Source organism: Notolepis coatsorum, assembly GCF_963971535.1.
Source record: "Notolepis coatsorum genome assembly, chromosome: 13".
NCBI lineage: Eukaryota > Metazoa > Chordata > Actinopteri > Aulopiformes > Paralepididae > Notolepis > Notolepis coatsorum.
In genome coordinates, this window is record NC_140177.1 from 80,136,285 (window position 1) to 80,158,778 (window position 22,494).

At 41.1% G+C, this 22,494-nt stretch overlaps 1 protein-coding gene across 1 annotated transcript in view; it reads left to right on the top strand.

Moving 5' to 3' along the window:
- Positions 1-539: 539 nt before the first annotated feature.
- Positions 540-22,494, top strand: part of eif2b3 (eukaryotic translation initiation factor 2B, subunit 3 gamma) — a gene marked incomplete at its 3' end in the record, with an annotated part of 235,016 nt that continues 213,061 nt past the window's right edge. The window contains exons 1-2 of the mRNA XM_084327117.1: positions 540-815; positions 4,344-4,499. Coding sequence (XP_084183243.1) covers positions 4,352-4,499 — 148 coding nt within the window. The 5' untranslated portion in view covers positions 540-815; positions 4,344-4,351. The remainder of the gene's footprint in view (positions 816-4,343; positions 4,500-22,494) is intronic.

Consider the following 22,494-nt stretch of genomic DNA (forward strand, 5'->3'; position numbering starts at 1 on the left):
TATATACCGTTTACCAATTTTTTTTTAAAACTTTCTTGGAAAAGGTGGTCAGAATGTCGGAGAGTATTGATTGCTATGGTTCTACAACTGCTTCAGATAACAAGGGGAAATAACGTAAATACACTTAAAGATAGATTTAAACCAATGGAAGTGTCTCATATTATATGGGGAAGGCCAGTCAAGTGCATCTAACAACACAGTGATGAGTCCCCTTTAAACTTTCGGAATCAGCACGTTGCTAGATATTGTTCAATATTTTAAAGTGATTTCTCACATTTTTTAAATGCTATAGTATAGATAACGGTAGGCTAATACAATGATGGTATTTTGGTTGTGTGGAAATAGGCTATGATGAATAAAGTGAAATACAAATAAATGATTACAAATACTATTCTTATTCTATTCTATTCTATTCTATTCTATTCTATTCTATTCTATTCTATTCTATTCTATTCTATAGGAGCGCCACATAGGAAGGTACCATGATGAGTATGCGCTACTGTTTCCACACGAGCTCATTTCATAGGAAGCACTAAGTAAAGTGTCATCATACGTGCTGCAGTTAGCTCTATAATTTAGCAGTCGCTCCAAATATTTTGACAGCAAATCCATATCTTTCATTCGTACATATCATACGAGTTATCTATTTTCCGCAATACGTTTAGTGTTGTTTTCAAATCTTCTCATTCGCCGCAGTATAGTTTAGGATACTGTGCTATTCGTTAGCCAAGTGCTATCAACAGTGACAACAAGTGCATGCTTGTCATTTCACTGACAGGAGATCTGCTTCTTACACAGCAGGCGCATATTGACAGGTAGGTCCCAGTGATTTACATTCAGCAAATCAGCATCATAAGACTATTGTCATGCTCTTTTACGCTGGCATTTGCAAGTTGCGAAATAGTCCAGCCAACGTTCAATTGTAGACTAACGTTAGCGAACGTTAACGTACGACTTGTCCATATGCTTGGTTATTCAGGTAGCCTTGTGATGACTGATGATAAAGTATTCTTGAAGAGATGACTATAAACGAATTATGTTATCCATTGTTGTATATTTGTGTGTGTGTTTTATGCCTATTGCCCGTCAATGATGCACTATATTGCGATGATGCTGATGGGGGCTGGCAGTCAAATCATGATGAATTGAAAATGGGGGACTTGATTGATTGATTGAAAACTGTATTAACAGATTGCAGAATGGGTACAATACAGTACGGCTCAATACACACAATTGTTAAGGGGATGCAGACCAGAGAAATACTTTCGTCTTGTTTACATCAGCGTCCCCCATTTTCAATTCATAATGACATTTATGACACGCAACATACAGATATATACAGTCGATATATATCATGACATAACATGATAACAAACTATCATTACACATGGGCAAAACAGAGTCCATTCTCTTCGGTTCAAATAACAAACTCAGCAAGACCGACGGCTTCTCAGTTACAGTGGGTGACAATATTGTCACAAGGAAAGACGAAATTACCTACCTGGGTTCCATCCTAGAGGCAAATCTTTCCTGTGACAAAATGGCATCCAATGTAATAAAAAAAGTCAACCAACGAACTAGATTCTTGTACCGGATCTCCTCACTGGTAAACAAGAATACCCTGAAGACTCTGGCAGGAGCACTCATTCAAGGGTACTACGACTATGCGTGCACCTCATGGTACCAAAGCACCTCAAAGGTGCTAAAAACAAGATTACAAACATCACAAAACAAACTGGTCAGACTACTACTTGACCTTAGTCACCTTACCCCCAGAACCCACCTCACCCCTGCCCACTTTGACAGAGTACAGCAACTTTCAATGGGCCTGGTCTACAAGATACACTATACGACTAAGATACCCATGTACATGTCAAAATACTTCCCAAAGGTCAGTGAATACCACAACCACTACACCAGAGGAAGCTCAACAAATCATGTTAAACCCAGATTTGGCTCAAACAAGGGACTAAACACGTTTAGCAATTATGCCACATCAATGTGGAACGCCCTACCCAAAGCTGTAAAGGAATGTGAATCCCTACCCACATTCAAAACCGCTCTTAATGAGCACCTACGGGCAATAGGGGATATCTGCAGAGCCACAGAGCCCAGGCGTGGACGGGTTTGAGGCGGGGCTTCGTGGCGTAGACAAGTATTAGTGGTCTGGACAAGTATTTGCACTACTGCGCATGCGGATGAGGGGGGGGGGCTCTCTCGCTCGCTCCCTCTCTCGTTTACGACACACATACACAACTTAACTTTCGTCTCGTTTACATAGACAGTAATGTTACATCTAGACATTTATGACATACCAGATCTATAAATATACAGCACTGTTTGTGATACAAAAATATAGTAATAATAGAGTATATACATTTGAGGGGGAATACATTTACATTTAGTCATTTAGCTGACGCTTTTATCCAAAGCGACTTACAAGTTCTGTACGACAAGTCATCAGGAAGGGCACAACTCTATCAGCTGAGTAACAATGTTCATAAAGTGTTGAGTGCTACAGTGTAGGTTAGTTTATTAGGACAAGTGCATGACAGTAAGGTTAGTTAGGGTTAGATTTTTTTTATTTTAATTTTTTAATTCAGATAATGGTTGAAGAAGTGCGTCTTTAGTCGACGGCGAAAGATTGGGCGGGTTTCGGCTGTCCTAACTGGGGTGGGTAGTTCATTCCACCATTGTGGGGCAAGGACTGAGAATAGGCGACTTCTCTTTGATGACCCTCCCGGAGCTTGGATAGGAGTAGGAATAAACTGTACATATACAGCACTGTTTGAACCTGGCACACAACATACCTCACATGTCATTTTTCTTTTTGTGGAGACGAAGATGATGAGTACCAGTCTTCTCCTCAGACATATAAAATCAGTTTTTCAATACAAGTACGACTCAAGACACAGAACATTAGTATGCAAAATAAAAAATGAACACAGATTTTGAGTGTGAATGAAAACTTGTAATGAAAAATGTAAATGTATTCCCCCTCAAATGTATATACTCTATTATTACTATATTTTTGTATCACAAACAGTGCTGTATATTTGTAGATCTGGTATGTCATAAATGTCTAGATGTAACATTACTGTCTATGTAAACGAGACGAAAGTTAAGTTGAAAATGGGGGACCCTGATGTAAACGAGACGAAAGTTAAGTTGTGTATGTGTGTCGTAAACGAGAGAGGGAGCGAGCGAGAGAGCCCCCCCCCCTCATCCGCATGCGCAGTAGTGCAAATACTTGTCCAGGCCAATAATACTTGTCTACGCCACGAAGCCCCGCCTCAAACCCGTCCACGCCTGGGCTCTGTGGCTCTGCAGATATCCCCTACTCCCTACGGGAGGCTGCAATTCGAAACTGGCCACCGTAAATGCCCAAACCCCCCACCACCTCCTAATAGACAGTCTCCTCCCCACCGCATGTATATATTCCCTCCCCGCCGTATGTATATTTCTTTCCCACCCACCCACCCCCTCCAAATGTACAGTCTCCACCCCACCATATGTATATTTCTCTCCCACCCACCCACCCCCTCCTAATGTACAGTCCCCTCCCCATCATATGTATATACTTTGTCAGGATCTAGGGGTAACAGTACTGTATATTTGAATACCGTTTATGTCACAAATGTATAAGTACTAAATACCTATATGTCCCTATGCCATAAATGTCATGTATGTTGTGTATGTCATAAATGTCTATATGAATTGAAAATGGGGGACCCTGATGTAAACAAGACAAACGTCTTTCTCAGGTCTGCATCCCCTTAACAATTGTGTGTATTGAGCCGTACTGTATTGTACCCATTCTGCAATCTGTTAAATAAAGTTTTCATTCATTCATGACATACAGATATACAGTACTGTTACATTTGTGACATACAAGATATGCAAATATACCGTACTGTTAAACAGAGATCCTAACAGAAAATATACATACGAGGGGGAGGAGACTGTACATTAGGAGGGGGTGGGAGGGGGGAACCCTGATGTAACAATCTGTTAATAACGTTTTCAATCAATCAATCAATCAATCAATCAATCAATTCTCTCTCTCTCTCCCTCCCTCCACATCTATCCCCTTTTCTTTTAATCTCACACCCTCTCCTCCTTCCTACCCCCTCTCTCTCTCTCTCTCTCTCTCTCTCTCTCTCTCTCTCTCGCTCTCTCTCTCTCTCTCTCTCTCTCTCTCTCTCCCTCCCTCCACATCTATCCCCTTTTCTTTTAATCTCACACCCTCTCCTCCTTCCTACCCCCCCCTCTCTCTCTCTCTCTCTCTCTCTCTCTCTCTCTCTCTCTCTCTCTCTCTCTCTCTCTCTCTCTCTCTCTCCCAGGAGACAGGATGGAGCTCCAGGCGGTGTTAATGGCGGCAGGTGGAGGTTCCAGGATGATGGACCTGACCTACAACACCCCAAAACCGCTGCTGCCAGTGGGCAACAAGCCTCTCATGTGGTATCCTCTCAACCTGCTGGAGAGGGTCGGCTTTGAAGGTAACAGACTCTTCTCTTTTTTCTTTTTTTTAATCTAGTTTTTCTCCCCCTTTTTTCTGTATTTTTCTCCCATCCCAATTTAGTCGTTATGCCAATTCCCTTCCCTCCCTTCCTGGTTGTTGCGCGCATTTGCCCCCCACTTGCCGGTCTAGGGAGGGTTGAAGACTATCACACGTCTCCTCCGATACATGTGGAGTCAGCCAGCCGCTTCTTTTCACCTGACAGTGAGGACTCTCATTGGTTGAGTGTAACGCGTGGGAGGATCACACTACCTCCCCCAGTTCCCTCCCTCGCTGTGCAGGCGCCCCGACCGACCTGTAGGAGGACTGTTTACAACAACCAGGATACACCCCACCGGCTTCCCACCCGCTGACACTGCCAATTGTGTCAGTATGGACGACCGACCAAGCCGGAGGTACCGCTGGCAGATGGATTCGATCCCACTGTCTCTGCGGTGGTAGGGAGACGCTTAGTCCGCTGCGCTACCCTGTCGCCCAACTAACAGACTCTTCTCTTAACACTTTGGCAACCAAAGTCCTGCGGCGATTTATAGTCCAGAGGACCGAGCGTTGTCAACAAACCGATGTACTTTCTAACAGCTATATATATACTTTATATTATTGCTATCTGTCCATTCTCATTGTCACTTGAGTGCATAAACTGTGCCTTAATGGCTTAAAGAAAATAAAAATCCATCGGTTGGTTGTCATTTTATAGCGCCGTGAATATAAGGTTTATCGCAGTTTTCGCCTCGTCTTTTTTCTGGGGAGCTAGATAATAGGCTAAAGGCTAGTCACGTTATATCAAACGCCATTTCTGCTGTATATATACGAATGAAATAAAACAAACTGCGTAGCATCCGGACTATTACAGAGCATCTATGGATGAAATGGGGGCGGCGGGGGACGCCGATTACTATTATTGTAATACAATACAGTGTGCGTTCAAGTAGCCATTTTCACTGATCGATCACGTTGCGTTTTAAAACAATGTTCAATCCAGCTGTAATTTGGGGGAATAGTATCCTACCGTCAGCCCATGTGATCGCCGGCAGCATTTCGTCATTAGTCATCGGAATCTGGTAGATCGATATGTCCATTGGCTGATCATAAATCCCATTATTCCAGGCTGAAATCTGTGTTCGGTAACGTATGTTCGGCTGGGATCGAGGCTCATATGATCAATCGCCCTCAATGATACTGCAGTGGAGCGATGGCGCCCCTAAGCGGATCTGGCCGGTATTGCATGTTTCGAAAATCAAATATGCGGGTAGGTCCTGCAAGTCGATCGGGGACGTTAATAGCGTTATTAATATGGAATAAAACAATAACAACTCGCCACGAGTTAACTCGTGGCTCTGGTCCACAACGCATGGCACCGTAACACGTATAAACTCGTGGTTTGATTGATTGATTGAAAACTTTATTAACAGATTGCAGAATGGGTACAATACAGTACAGCTCAATACACACAATTGTTAAGGGGATGCAGACCAGAGAAAGACTTTCGTCTTATTTACATCAGGGTCCCCCATTTTCAATTCATCAGGACATATATGACATACATGACATACAGATAGTCAGTACTGCTACATCTATGACATACCAGATTTGCAAATACAGTACTGTTTGTGATACAGAAGGAGTCAAGAAAAGGGAGTATATACATTTGACATAGAAACTGTACATTGGAGGAGGTTGGGTGGGGGGGGTTGGGTACATTGGGATATTGACAACCATACTGGGTAATTTACATTGGAGGTGGTTGGGGGGGGGGGGGGGGGGGGAGACACACTGTATAAACAAGCAAAACTGTACATTGAGGGGGGGGGGGGAGGAGACACTGTACAAACAAACAAAATTGTACATTGGACTATTGACAACCATACTAGGTAAATGACTGTACATTGGAGGGGGTTGGGTTAGGATATTTACAGGGGCCAGTTTTGAATTGCAGTCTCCCGTAGGTGTCCCTTGAGAGAGGTTTTGAAAGTGGGTAGTGATCCACATTCCTTTACAGCTTTGGGTAGGGCGTTCCACATTGATGTGGCATAATTGCGAAACGTGTTTAGTCCCTTATTTGAGCCGAATCTGGGTTTAACATGATTTGTGGAGCTCCCTCTGGTGTTGTGATCGTGGTATTCACTGACCTTTGGGAAGTATTTTGACATGTAGTACATGGGTACCTTGGTCGTGTAGTGTATCTTGTAGACCAGGCCCATTGCAAGTTGCTGTACTCTGTCGTCTACTCTAAGCCATCCTAGGTTGTCAAAGTGGGCAGGGGTGAGGTGGGTTCTAGGAGTAAGGTCAAGCAGTAGTCTGACCAGTTTGTTTTGAGATGTTTGTAATTTTGTTTTTAGCGCCTTTGAGGTGCTTTGGTACCATGAGGTGCAAGCATAGTCGTAGTACCCCTGAATGAGTGCTCCTGCCAGAGTCTTCAGGGTATTCTTGTTTACCAGAGAGGAGATCCGGTACAAGAATCGAGTTCGTTGGTTGACTTTTTTTATTACATTGGATGCCATTTTGTCACAGGAGAGATTAGCCTCTAGGATGGAACCCAGGTAGGTAATTTCATCTTTCCTTGTGACAATATTGTCACCCACTGTAACTGAGAAGCCGTCGGTCTTGCTGAGTTTGTTATTTGAACCGAAGAGAATGGACTCTTTTTTGCCCATGTGTAATGATAGTTTGTTATCAGCGAGCCATATGCAGATTCTGCCTAGTTCCGAGCTGAGGGTTTTTTCAACCTGTAACTTGTTCTTGTCAGAGACCAGCAGGGCTGAGTCGTCCGCAAACAGGAACAAGTTGCAGTCACAAGCTGACGACATGTCATTTGCATAAATTAGGAACAGTAGCGGTCCTAGTATGCTTCCTTGTGGAACACCACAGCTCACTGTGAGGGGGGGGGATAGGGTACCGTTTACCTCCACCATCTGTTCCCTCCCCTCAAGGTAGGATTGCATCCAGCTCACTGATAGACTATCAAAACCAATTGCTTTTAGCTTGTCAATCAGAATGGAGTGATTGACCGTGTCAAAGGCCTTTTGTAGGTCCAGCATGACCATGCCGCAGTATTTGCCTGCGTCCACCTCTTGTTTGATGTGGTCATTCAAATAGAGAAGGCATGTGTCAGTGGAGTGGGATGTTCTGAAGCCAGATTGGAATTCGTAGATTAGATTTTTTTCCGCTAGGTACTTTTCGACCTGTTCATAGACTATTTTTTCCATGACTTTCGAGATGGAGGTGAGAATAGAAACAGGGCGGTAGTTGCCTGGGTCTAATTTGCTGCCCTTTTTGTGCAGAGGGGTCACCCTCGCAATTTTGAAGTCCTTGGGGACGTGTCCCTGTTTTATGGAGAGGTTTATTATGTGTGTGATGATTGGGGTGATGGCGGCTGCTGAGTCTCTGAGGAATTTGGAGGGGATGTTGTCATGGCCAGTGGCCTTGTTAGGTTGGAGGGCGCTCAGTTTATTGAGTACCTCATCTGTTGTTACCATTTCCAGCTTGAAGTCGTCCTTGCGGACCCCTAGGTTTTTGTAGTAAGCTACTATGTGTTCTACCCCATAACGCCCTGAGTGGGAGGGTAGTTTGTTTACCAGTGTTGTGGCTATGTTTGTGAAGAAAATGTTTAAGTAATTGGCTACATCCAGCTTGTCTGTGATGAGCGTGTTGTCCGTTTTTATGTTTATGTTTGAGAATCTGGTTTTGAGTTTTTTACTGCATCCTAGTTGATTATTGAGTAATTTCCAAAGTTCACGTGGTTTGTTTTTGTTTTCCTCAGTTTTGTCATTGATGAAATTCTTTTTTGCAGGTTTGATCATGGAGTTTACGTCGTTTCTTAGTCTGTTTCTTTCTAGTTTGAGTTCAGTCACGTGGGCTTGGAGTTCACTGCTCGTGCTTTTAGTAAGCTTTGACTGACTTTTACGAAACTCAGAGCATTTTTTGTCTCTGGTTTTCATAGCGGCCAGTATTTCGGAGTGCATCCACGGCTCAGCGCGATTTTTTACCCTGGTGGTTCTTAGGGGGGCCATGTCGTTTAGTATTGTTGAGAATTTGGTTTTGAAGCCAAGCCATGTTTCTTCAACCAGTGTACCATTGAGTTCATCTGACCAGTCCAGACTCTCCAGTTCAAGGTTGAAGGCCTCGCTAGAGTAGGTTTTGAGGTCTCTAGATGTGACTGTTTTGTGGCAGCCAGCCTTTTGTTTGAGTTTTTTGCGGGTACAGAATATCATATAATGATCACTTAACCCGCATGCTATAACCCCTTTATTGGAGATCTTGGACTTGTCGGAGGTCAGAATGAGGTCAATGGTAGTCTGAGTTGATTCACATACACGTGTGGGTTGGGTGATTAGCTGGCTGAGGCCGTGCAGATCACAAAACCTACTGAATGACTTGAAGACGGGTGCATCTTTTCGTTGCATATCCGTGTTCCAGTCTCCAATAAGAATTTTGTCTACATCCTCAACTCCAGCTAAACACCCATCCAGTGTATCATAAAAGCCACTATGATCTGGCGGCCTGTAGATTGAGCCAACCAGTAGGGATTTCGCCCTTTCGAATAGGATTTCCACCCATACAGTTTCAATTGATTTATGATTCAGGTCATTTCTGTTGATGAATTTGGTGTCTTTGTGTATGTACATACAGACACCACCTCCATGTTTGTTCCTATCATTCCTGATTATTGAGTAGTTCTCAATCTCTATCTCTGGATCTTTTACAGAATCGTCAAGCTTAGTTTCTGAGAAGCACAGTATGTTTGCCTTACCATTTATGAATAATTGTTTGATTTCATCCAATTTGTTTTTTAAGCTGTTAATGTTAATGTGGAAAATGTTCAGTCCATTGGCGTTGGTTATTTCATTGATGTTGGCAGGTTCGAAGTATTGTTCGTTTGTGATCTGTTCCTCTGAGTGGGGCGGGGGGGCTTTGTTGTTGTGGGTGGGAAGGGGGGAGGGGGGGGGTCGGGTCCCGCGCCGTTCTGGTACAACAAAGGACTCGTTCCAGAGTCCTTTGTTCCTGGATGTTTTTGCTGTTAGCTCTGCTGGCTAGGGCTGGGCGATATGGCCTAAATATGATATCACGATATTTTCTGACCTTTCGGCGATACACGATACACATCACGATGTTTTTCTTTTTTTCCCCAAACAATTCATTATGAGGCTTACCAAGACACTGAAGACAGTATTTGAGTTTGCAAGCTAACATTAAAGACTAAATAAAATACCCATGCATTTAGCATTTTTATATTATATATTAGATTTAGATTATTGGATTATTAGATTATATATTGCATATATTTAGCAATGAGATATTATATGATTTAGATATGAAATATGATTAATTGAAAATGGGGGACCCTGATGTAAACAAGACGAAAGACTTTCTCTGGTCTGCATCCCCTTAACAATTGTATGTATTGAGCTGTACTGTACCCATTCTGCAATATGTTAATAAAGTTTTAAATCAATCAATCAATCAATAAATAGCATTTTAGCATTTTTATGAAACTACTGTATATTTGTATGTCTCTAAATGTTTTGATGAATTGAAAATGGAGGACCCTTATGTAAAAAAGCCGAAAGTCTTTTTCTGGTCTTCATCCCCCAGTCCACTGTTGTTGTATTGAGCTGTACTGTATTGTACCCATTCTGCAATCGTTAATAACGTTTTCATTCATTCGATCATTCAGCCGGCAACAGCATAATTTTGATTGACAGTCGAGTCTGCCAATTACGTCACACCGATTGAACCCGCCCTGCTGTTCTTAGCACCAATCGGCAAGCTCTATGCGTTTTTTACTTCCGCAATTGATTTTGACGAGAGCTGAGCTCAGCTCAACGACAACAACAGCTCCCTGCGGCAGACGAGTGATTACCAGCGCACCGCAGCATGACTAAACAAGCCATAATGATTTTATTGCAACGAATGTTATAATAAAAGCCTTTCCATACATCTGTCTGATTGAAAACTTTATTAACAGACCGCAGAATGGGCATGCACAACTCCGCACGGGCTGAGATATGAACAGTAACGCTTGCTATCTATGTCGTCATCGGACGTTGCTATGTTTGGGTAAATACGCTAATGTTATTGAACGTGTAACTAACTATATAACGTTAATGCCACAAAACGAATGCCTTTGTTAATAATAATTAGTAACTTTGATGCAGTAGTGTGTGTGGGGGCGGCGTTGTTCAAAAGTTTGAACGGGTGTGGACCAGATTGACGCGACACAATCCTCTTGGGCAAAACATCACGATATCCACAATACGTTAAAAAAGTGTATCGTTAATGAACTGTACCCGATATTTATATAATATCGTCATATCGCCCAGCCCTACTGCTGGCTAGCCGGCTATCGGGCGTCGAGATGTTTAAATCCCGCGTCGAGTTGGTCGTCATGGTTTCGACCCTCGGTTCACCTCCTCTCGTCTCTGCCTCACGTGTGCTCGTCTGCTGCGGCGTCATTGGGGGAGAGTCGCCGTCCGCGCTGTGGATGTAGCCACAGGTCGAGTTGTTGGTGTTGTTGTTGGTCGCGATGGAAACCTCCATCGCTTCTTGCGTTGCCAGACCAAGTCTTCTAGCCTGAGTTCTGGTCAAAACCGGGCCTGGGTTTAAATGAATGTCTCCCGAAAGTAGCAGAACCAGGATGATCATGGTCCTACGGTCCAATCTGCCAGTCGGGGGTAAGTCCTTAAAGTGTTAAAGGGAAAATATAATCCACATGATGTTATTTTAGAGCTGGGAGGTATATCGGATATGAAGGTATACCGCCAGGGATCCATGCAAAGGTATAGATTTCTACTATACTGTCATCCACGATATAATTATACTGTATATATATGTACATATTGTAGAATGCTGTATGTTTTAAAAAGTAAAGTATTAAAAAGGTAAAAGAAAAAGCGAATTTTGAGTGAAATAGCATTGTTACAATTGTGTTACAAAATGTAAAAAACACATCATATCACATATATTTTGACCATATCACCCAGCCCTGTTTTATTTATTTAATACTGATTGTCATTGGGAATATGAACAAGTCTCTCCTTCAGTTGATTACTAGAGAGACAAAACTCTAGTGATGATGTCATCAATAGACAAATCCTGGAGCTGCTCCATAGGACAGTGAATAATGGAACAACTCCTAGGACACTATGACAGTAACCATGCTGATTTTACTGGGATATATATGGGTACATCTTCTGATTCAGAGCATGGTCTCCTAAAACCCACCTCATCCCTGCCCACTTTGACTACCTAGGATGGCTTAGAGTAGACGACAGAGTACAGCAACTTGCAATGGGCCTGGTCTACAAGATACACTACACCACTCAGGTACCCATGTACATGTCGAAATACTTCCCAAAGGTCAGTGAATACCACGCCCACAACACCAGAGGGAGTTCCACAAATCATGTGCAACCCAGATTCGGCACAAACAAGGGACTAAACACATTTCGCAAAATGCCACAACAATGTGGAACGCCCTACCCACAGCCGTAAAAAAAATGTGAATCCCTACCCACATTCAAAACCGGTCTCAAAGAGCACCTACGCGAGGCTGCAATTCGAAACTGGCCACCGTAAATGTCCAAACCTCCACCCCCATCTAATGGACAGTCTCCTCCCCACCGTATGTATATATTTTCTCCCACCCACCCACCCCCTCCTAATGTACAGTCTCCTTCTCATCATATGTATATATTTACTGTTAGGATCTCTGGGTAACAGTACTGTATATTTGCATATCGTATATGTGACAAATGTAGCAGTACTATATACCTGTATGTCATAAATGTCATGATGTCATGTATGTTGTGTATGTCTTAAATGTCACTGAATTGAAAATGGGGGACCCTGATGTAAACAAGACAAATGTCTTTCTCTGGTCTGCATCCCCTTAACAATTGTGTGTATTGAGCCATACTGTATTGTACCCATTCTGCAATCTGTTAAATAAAGTTTTCATTCATTCATTCACTCCAGAAGTACAGGGTCTTCCATGGTGGCCCTTTGAAATTTTACAAATGCAGAGGCTACTTTTTCTTTTCAACATTGTGTTCTTAGAGCATGTTTATTTATGTAGGATTGTAGGTCTATATTTAACATTATATTATGTCTATAGGTTTTAGGGCTGACCCCCATTAGTCTAATAGTCGACCAATCGATCGAAAGGAGCCGTAGTCGACTGCCAACCTCTTAGTCAAATACAAAAAAAAAGCAAAGAGGCCTAGAAGCGTGTCTAACGCTAATGGCATGCATACCAGAGGCTAACTGCCTAAGAAAACAGGCACAGAGGCACTGAAAGAGGATTTCACCCATCTAATGAACACACTAGACTAGACAAATATCAAGATGTATCCATTAGTGGACCAATTGCATGCTTTCGCAGAGAACAAGAAGCCTTCCGTCGACTCCTTCAGACATTAACATTTCCGGCGCCAACAGCATAGGGCGCTGTGACCCTTTAGCCCCAGTGCTTTATCTAATGTAGGATATGACTTATTTGTGAGTGCTTAAAATATATCAAATATAATAGCAATAGATCTAAATAACACAGTGATCGTCAATGAGTTGCTTCCAGTCAACATGCAGGAAACGGATAATTATTTCATACATACATTTCCGTTTTATACCGTGATGAATATCAATACATTTCTAGAGCGTTCTGTCTCATCTCAATAAACTCCAGCAAATCGAGCTTCAATGTATTTATTTAGAAATCGTGCCATTTGTCGCTTGATTTATGAATCGTTTTCAAATAAACGCTAGATTATCGATATTACATGTGTCCTCATGCACGATACAGAAGCAGGCTGAAAAATCGCTTATCCGTGCCTTGGTCGGCGCCAACGGCACACACACACACACACACACAGACACGTTGTGATCGCTGTGAAAGAAACATCTTATTAACCCAAGATTGGTAACATAGTCTTTACCTCACATCTGATGTCCTGCAAAAAGATTAATCCAATTCCTGATCGCCATTCCAAATATTGATCGCGTTTATTGATCCAACGTTATATATCCAAAGCACATAATCCACGCTGCTCAGAGTGTCCCCAGTCAATGTGTTATAACGATACTGCATGCCCGAGAAGGAAAACCTGGACCAGACTTTTTTTTTGATCCACAACCCCAGCCAGAGGGATTCCAATGATGTGCAATACCATCCGGGAGACGATAGGCGGCAGTATTTGCCCTTTGCGAGCTCAGACCCATTCCCAATGATAACGTCAGGCTAGATGGATGAAAAATGAATGGATATAGCGAATAAAAGAAATATCGATTAAAACCAGAGATTTCTCGGGTTTGGCGCCCAGAGCATGGCGAGTTAACCTGACTTATCTCGGGTTTGGCCTCGAATGGGTTAACACATTGGTCGCCAAAAACGTCGTACAGCGTTATTGCCCGCCATGCGTTGAACTCCAACAACGCTGTACAGCGTGTTTGGGATCAATATTTCATTTTTTCGCCATGGCATTCATAATTCATCCAGCCAACCTCCGGTGCTGCAGCGGGACCCTGAATGAGACTGCAACGCCTCAATACCGCCTCCTGGTGGATGGTCGGGCGAGTTACACTCTCAAAACCGGATGTTGTGATCGGTGCGTCAAGGAAATTTCTCCGGCAGTAATATCTTGCTACGGGACTACAGACAAACACTGGCGTGCATTTGGATCGCTTCCATAACGCAATAATCGATATGATTTCGGCGTTTATTGCGCCATACAAACCGGAAATGGATGTAGGAGATCGGCATCAAATAATTGGGATCTTTTACTTCCAGTCTCATCGGCGAACGGTAAGAGGACAGTAACGTTATTTTCAGCCCGATTGTTTATTCATTTCACTGCAAACCATCTGATCAACGTATCAAGCCATAGTAAATAAAGCCGTTACTGACGATCAAGGAATTATAAACGACCCCCCCCCCCCTTTCCTTCACGCATGATGAAGCATAATGTATACCGATCATATACATTTGAATTTTTTAATATAGCGTGTATAGGAAAGAAACGCCAATCGATAATCTATATATGCTTCAGGGCCTATAACTACTGTTTTTGGAATTACAGCAGAAAACATACTTATATTCTCGACGCTAGTAACACAACAATGTATGAATGAAAAAATATAACGTTCCCACATCCTGAACGATAGATAATCGATGTTGAATGGGCCATAGTAATGTCAATGTAGCAATACAATTTAAAAAGTTATAGCCCTGCAAAGAAGGTAAACATCTCCATAGGCTTTCAACGGTGGCAGACTGGCTATATTGATGGATATAACCCATGGCGCCCAATGTGTTAACACTTTAAGGACCAGCCACGAGTTTATACGTGTTACGGTGCCATGCGTTGTGGACCAGAGCCACGAGTTAACTCGCGGCGAGTTGTTATTGTTTTATTCCATATTAATAACGCTATTAACGCCCCCGATCGACTTGCAGGACCTACCCGCATATTTGATTTTCGAAACATGCAATACCGGCCAGATCCGCTTAGGGGCGCCATCACTCCACTGCAGTATCATTGAGGACGATTGAAAAAAAAATGTTTTACTGTCTGTGGGCGTTTCATATGAGCCTCGATCCCAGCCGAACATACTCCATCTTTGATCACGTTACCGAACGCAGATTTCAGCCTGGAATAATGGGATTTATGATCAGCCAATGGACATATCGATCTACCAGATTCCGATGACTAATGACGAAATTCTGCTGGCGATCCCATGGGCTGACGGTAGGATACTATTCCCCCAAATTACAGCTGGATTGGACATTGTTTTAAAACGCAACGTGATCGATCAGTGAAAATGGCTACTTGAACGCACACTGTATTGCTAATCAATAATAGTAATCGGCGTCCCCCGCCGCTCCCATTTCATCCATAGATGCTCTGTAATAGTCCGGATGCTACGCAGTTTGTTTTATTTCATTCGTATATATACAGCAGAAATGGCGTTTGATATAACGTGACTAGCCTTTAGCCTATTATCTAGCTCCCCAGAAAAAAGACGAGGCGAAAACTGCGATAAACCTTATATTCACGGCGCTATAAAATGACAACCAACCGATGGATTTTTATTTTCTTTAAGCCATTATGAAGGCACTGTTTATGCACTCAAGTGACAATGAGAATGGACAGATAGCAATACTATAAAGTATATATATAGCTGTTAGAAAGTTGACAAAGCTTTGTCCTCCAGCCATATATTACACTGCAAGCCGTGGTTGTCAATGTGTTAAGCACCCCCACAGCCCAAATGGAATGATACAAAAAAAAAAATATATATATATATATATACTTTTTCTTTTCATTTTTTTATAGTCGACTATCGGCTAATTTCGGCGACTACTAGTCGACTATACAAATCCTTAGTCGGGGACAGCCCTAATAGGTTTATATTTAATAGACTAAACAAGACTCATTCTAGCAGCCTCTATACCTGTAACCTCTCTGTTTCAGTCCTGTTCTCAAGTCCTGTTTCTGTGCCTGAAACAAGTGATTCGCTCGCAGTGGTGCACAAGCCTGTACCATTAAACGAAGTTCAGATCAAACTTTCAGACTAGACATTGCAGATCAAATATGACTCAAGATCCACCAGTATAACAATCCTACTGTTAACATTTTTTGTTAAAAACTTTCTGTAGAAAAGAGAAGATTTACACATGAGTCATCTTGTACACGTGCATTTTTTTTTTTTTTTAACTTACGTTTTTATTTTCATTTTTTCAACAACATACATAGACAACATTCATAGACAATACACAGTACATAAATATAAAACAAATAGACAAAAAATTTGTAAAGAAAAAGTGTGGCATGGGTCCTTCGGTCCATTCTACATTTGCATTATTTATTTACATTTTTATTCATTTCCTTGTATCCTTTTCAAACCTCTGTGATGTTGTTACTTCCCCTCCTGTATTCTTCCCATTTTCCCCATTTCCATTCAAACTTTTCTTCTTGCAGCCTCAGCAGATGTGTGATTCTCTCCATTTCCTGTATCCCCTCTACCAACTCTATCCATTGATCCTTTGTCGGCACTTCTACCTTGTACCACAGTTTAGTTAGAGCTTTCTTGGCTGCCACTATCAATATCTTAATCAAGTATTTGTCTTCCCCTTGGATTCCTTCTTGTGACAGATTCCCCAAATACAACACTTGGCCTCCCTGGGGTATTTCGTATCCTATTATTTCATTTGTACACGTGCATTTCTATCAAGATCTCTTCACACGCACATACATACGCATATGAGGTCTTACTAACTACAGCGATTGTGGCTGCAATTCGGAATGGCTCGTTTCAAGAGGGAGGGTTCTTGTCACAGCTGAACTGCAGAAAAGGCACAGTGCACATAATACCATTTTCCCAGTGTTGGGACGACCCCTCATTCTGTAAAAACAATGCAAAGCACAAGAAAAGGCCATTTCACAATAGGTTCCCTTTAAATATGATACCTGAATATTTTTCTTCTTCTTTATGAGAGAGGACCAGCTGCTATAACCTTTATGTAAGACAGTTTCTTAATTAGACACTTGCACCTACAGTTTAGGCGAAACCTATTCGGCACGCACAGGCAACCAGTTCATGAGGATTTGTGCTTTGTTCACATGAAAGTTCACTTCTGAAATGAATCCACCGCCCCTGATTCAGAGCTGTAAGCAAGCCCCACATGTAAATTGTCCATGACTGTTAATCAGAGTTTGAACTTCAGCATTGTAGGCAAGTGAGGACGGATTTCATATTATTTTCTTTAACACTTTGAATGCCGACGACGTGTATTGTCGTCTTATCATGCCCCCCGTTGAGTGCCGACGACGTGTATTGTCGTTTGATTTTTTTATTAGCGATCTGAATTCATATTTCATCAACCGAGTCTCCCGTTGGAACAGCAGACCCTCTAGGAGCTCAGATGGGAAAAAAACGCCCCCTATCGTCTATCCCTGTGTAACTGCAGGTCAGTCGATTATACTAGGAATTGTGCTGGCGAGCCGTCTGATGATGAGGGATCTGATCGCGAATTGGAAAGCAGCCTGGAATATATATTTACAGCAGCCAATAATCAATCAATAAACGCGATCGATATTTGGAATGGCGATCAGGAATTGGAATAATCTTTTTGGAGAACATCTGATCTAAGGTAAGGAGTCTATGTTACCAGTTTTAGGATAATCAGACCTGTATTCACTGAGATATCAGCATGTGCCGTGTGTGTGTATGTGTGTGTGTGTGATCTTGAGGAAATGGATAATAGATTTTTCAGCCCGCCTCTATAGCATGCATAAGTACACATATACTATCGATAATCTAGCGTTTATTTGAAAACGATTCATGAATAGGCCGACAAATGACAACGTGTCTAGTAGAGCCATATGAAATCCGCGTTCACGGAATCGCGGACGGAATCGCGGAATTGACCAATAAAAATGGAATCAACTGCAAAACGTGGAATATTGCAGAATTTGGCCTAATCTGGACTGAAATTTCGTTTTTGGGTGGAACGCTTGGTGCACACGCGACCGGGGAGGCGGACGCTAGAGCGGGTTACACACAACACAGGCAGTCTCCCAAGCGTCTCGCTGCTTCGGTGTTTACATCGTCAAGAAGCTAATAAATTCCCCAATAAGCCCTCAATTCAGAGCAGAGCAGTATCCTAATGACTTTTATGCCTCCGGCGATAAGGTGTTTTGCTAATTCTGTCAACGTTCCGTGGACTGGAGCCACAAAAACACTTGCGACACTATTGTGATTAAATAGCTATAACGTTAGGACATGATCGCTTCTTGCTAAATCTAGTGCACCCATCCATTTGTTTAATGCAAACGAGTCATTATACACTGCCCTTTATAATCTAAATAAACTTAAATAGCTATGAAACGTTACAGTACATAGGACTATAGATGGAAATGATAGCTTCTTACTAAATCTAGTGCACTCATCCATTTGTTTAATGCAAACGAGTCATTATACACTGCCCTTTATAATCGAAATAAACTTAAATAGCTATGAAACGTTTTACAGTACATAGGACTATAGATGGAAATGATAGCTTCTTGCTAAATCTGTTGCAATCCATTTGTTTAATGCAAACGATTGTCATTATACACTGTCCTTTATAAACGAAATAAACTAAACTAAAGCTAAAGGTGCCTAAATTATGCATTACTATATTTCATCACAATAAAATAGATATAGCTAGGCTACTGACATTGTGATAATGTCAGTAGTAGCTAGCTGTATCTATTGTTTACACTTGAAATGTGTATTTTTATTTTGTCACAATATTATTTGAAAAGTATTGTGTAAAATGTAACTGTATTTCTGAGTTGCAGCACTTAAAAACATTAAATGGACTGTTATATAATATTCAATTGTAGACATTTATTCATTCCCACTTATTAGACACTATTTCTGATGGTAAAATGAGCATAAAAAGCAAAATACAGAATTCTGAAATATTAAAACGGAAAAAACGGAATTTGGGAAAAAATAAAATGGAATTTGGAAAATAATAAAACGGATTTCATATGGCTCTAGTCTAGTCTTCGAGAATATTCCAATAAATACCGTTTATGGGGGAATCTTTAAATTTTCCGAAAATTTTCGAGAGAACGATAGCTTTTCGAAATGCTATACAAAGGATATGAACCGATTAAAAAAAACAATCCGTTTCGACAATGTTGACTGCAAACAAGTCATTGATAAACGACGGGCAGATTAGACACATAGCCATAATTTGAAACATAGATTATGCGTTTTTAACGCTAACATTGAAGTGGATGATGGCATTCAACGGGGTAAAAAGGTAAACAAGGCCGGCACTGATAGTGTTAAAGGGACCACTTCTAGGCAAGGGCAAGCAAGCTCCTGAAATTCCTATAATATCAGCCAATAACCCTTTCCTGAGGGCATTAAATGGAAGGAATCAATGGGCCTATTTGAGTCTATGCTGCGAGAATACTCCCCATGGTACTCTAGAGCAGGGGTTCCCAAACTTTTCAGGCCGGGGCCCAGAAAATAAGGCGTCAGAGAGCCGCGGCCCAATGCACATCGTCTGGCTTTTTTTTCTTTTTTTTTTTGCCAGGCGACCGATTTTTTTAAGCCAAATATCACTTCAATCCTATTAAGTTAGTTCAAGTTAGTTATTCATTTATATGTGCTATTTATGAGAGGGCTAACTTGTTGCAAAATAATAATGATAATAATAATAGCCTCATTAAAATACTATTGTTGCTTCGGTTGTTTTCAGCATTTTATGTGCATAATCTGTTATTTAGTTTGAAATGTTCGTTGAAATAAATAGATTTTTCGTTTTTGTTTATTTATTAAAGGGGAACTCCAACATTTTGGGAAATTAGCTTATTTAACATCTTCCCTGGAGTTAGACAAGAAGATACATACCTTTTTTGTCTCTGTGCGTGCATTTTAGCTTTGGAAATAGACGCTCCGTTAGCATAGCTTAGCTTCATCACTGGAAGTGAGGCAGGACAGTAGCCTTACAGTGCCTTACAGTGTATTGCAAGGTCTGACATTGACCAAACTTGATATGCATGACCTTGGTGGGCTCTAGGTCAACTCCTGAAAAGGGGGTCAATGTCAGACTTCAAAAGTTAGGGGGCTAATAACCCTTGCCATAATTTCAGTGCGCCCCCTAACTTTTGATTGCAAGGTCTGACATTGACCCCCTTTTCAGGAGTTGACCTAGAGCCCACCAAGGTCATGCATATCAAATTTGGTCAATGTCAGACCTTGCAATACACTGTAAGGCACTGTAAGGCTACTGTCCTGCCTCACTTCCAGTGATGAAGCTAAGCTATGCTAACGGAGCGTCTATTCCCAAAGCTAAAATGCACGCACAGAGACAAAAAAGGTATGTATCTTCTTGTCTAACTCCAGGGAAGATGTTAAATAAGCTAATTTCCCAAAATGTTGGAGTTCCCCTTTAAGTTAATATAAAACCATATAGTCACATTTTAGAATACAATAGAATAGCATTTTTGAATACAACTAGAAACACTGTCCTGGCCTGCTTCTAAGTTCAGTGGCCTGACAAAAAAAAAAAAAGAAAAAAATCGTATTTTTTTTTAAATCATCTCGCGGCCCATCCGTGGCTGCTCGCGGCCCACCTTTGGGTCGCGACCCCGACTTTGGGAACCACTGCTCTAGAGCAGGGGTTCTCAACCTTTCTGCTGCCAAGGCACCCCTGTGTTCAATAAAATATTCCAGGGTACCCCTACATACGATAAAGACTTTTCCGGTCCTGTCTTTTTTGCTACAATGATGACAAAAGTGCTTGCTTTCAAAATAATGTTTATTTAAGAAATCAGGAAACACATTTGTGTGTGTATATGCAGGCTATATAATGCATTATTAACAGGTGTTTCAGGTCTAAATGGCTTAGTACTGTTGACATTACACTTCTTGTAGTAGTAAATCAAATAGCATATTTCTTTAAATAAAATTACAAAAAAGTATCACTAAAGTGATATCTGTTGCAGCTGCACACTTTTCCATAAAAATTTCATATTTGGATAAGTGTGACCATTTCTCAAACTGAAAATCATGTATTTTTTTTAAATACAGAAAAGGATCACCAAAGTGCTATCTGTTGCAGCTGCACTGTTCTCCATAAAAATACCATATTTGGATAAGTTTGACTATTTCTCAAAAACAGAAAATCATGTATTTTTTTTAAATACAGAAAAGGATCACCACGTTACCATTTCTCAAAAAATATAAATAAATACAGAAAATAAGCACTCGTTCACTCAGTGGAAATGTCTAGCTCAATGCGAGGTCTGCTGCTGCTGGCTAATAATACGGTCAATACGTGGGGAGATCTTTGACAAGGCAACACAACATGCATGTCATCCTCAAGGCTCAACTTGGCCCTATATTTTGTTTTCAGAGCTGTCATGCCAGCTTCACACAGATATGTGGTGCTGAATGGTATCAACACCTTAACTGCTGCATCATGAGATACTTGGTACTCAGCACCACACTCTGAAACTAGCTCCCCAGGTGGTATCAGATGAGATTCATTGAGTTCTTCCAAGAGTTTGGATGGAGATGTGTCAGGAAGCTTTGTCTCAATGTTGTCTGTAAAAATTTTTTTTTATCCAGAGTAACTTGGTGATCCTTTTCTGTGTTTTATTAAATAATGATTTTCAGATTTTGAGAAATGGTCAAACTTATCCAAATATGGTATTTTCATGGAAAAGAGTGCAGCTGCAACAGATAGCACTTTAGTGATCATTTTCTGTAATCCAAAAAGAGTAAAAAAATAAATAAAAAAAATCTTTTTATTATAATTTTTTCATCTCAAGGCACCCCTGGCAGCTCTCTGTTGAGAACCGCTGCTCTAGAGTCTACTCTAGACTATATACACACGTGAGTAATTTTGATTGATGTATTGATCTTTAATTCATATTTAAAATTAATTATAAGATCCAGTTCAACCCAGAGGCTAGCACGTGAAAGAAACGTTAGTTTGTTCTCTGTGTCTACCCTTATGTAACAGGGCTCGAAATTGCGACCGAATTAGTCGCATATGCAACCGAAATTGTATCTGTGCGACCTCAAAATATAATTGGGAGCATTCTAAGGCTGTCCCCGAACCCTGTTTTTGGGATTCGAACTTCGTCAGGGTTTTTCCGAATGAACGTTCGAACCTTCGTTTTTAATAAAAAAACAAATAAAAATTATCTTTATTTTTATTTTTTTTATTTTTTTAATATCCTCAAACTAAATCCTCAATTTGAATAAAGTGATTAATCTGATTAAATGATTTTTTTATTATATCAACTTTCCAGCCCCAGCCCGAGCCCAGGGAGAAGCCCCAGCTCAACTAAATCAATTAAATCAACTTTCTTTAATGAATATAACTCATCAGTTTCTTTTAATACTATAATATTAGTGTAGCCTAATCTTTATCTGCAACTGTGAAGAAAAACCCTGTTGGTTTAAACAGA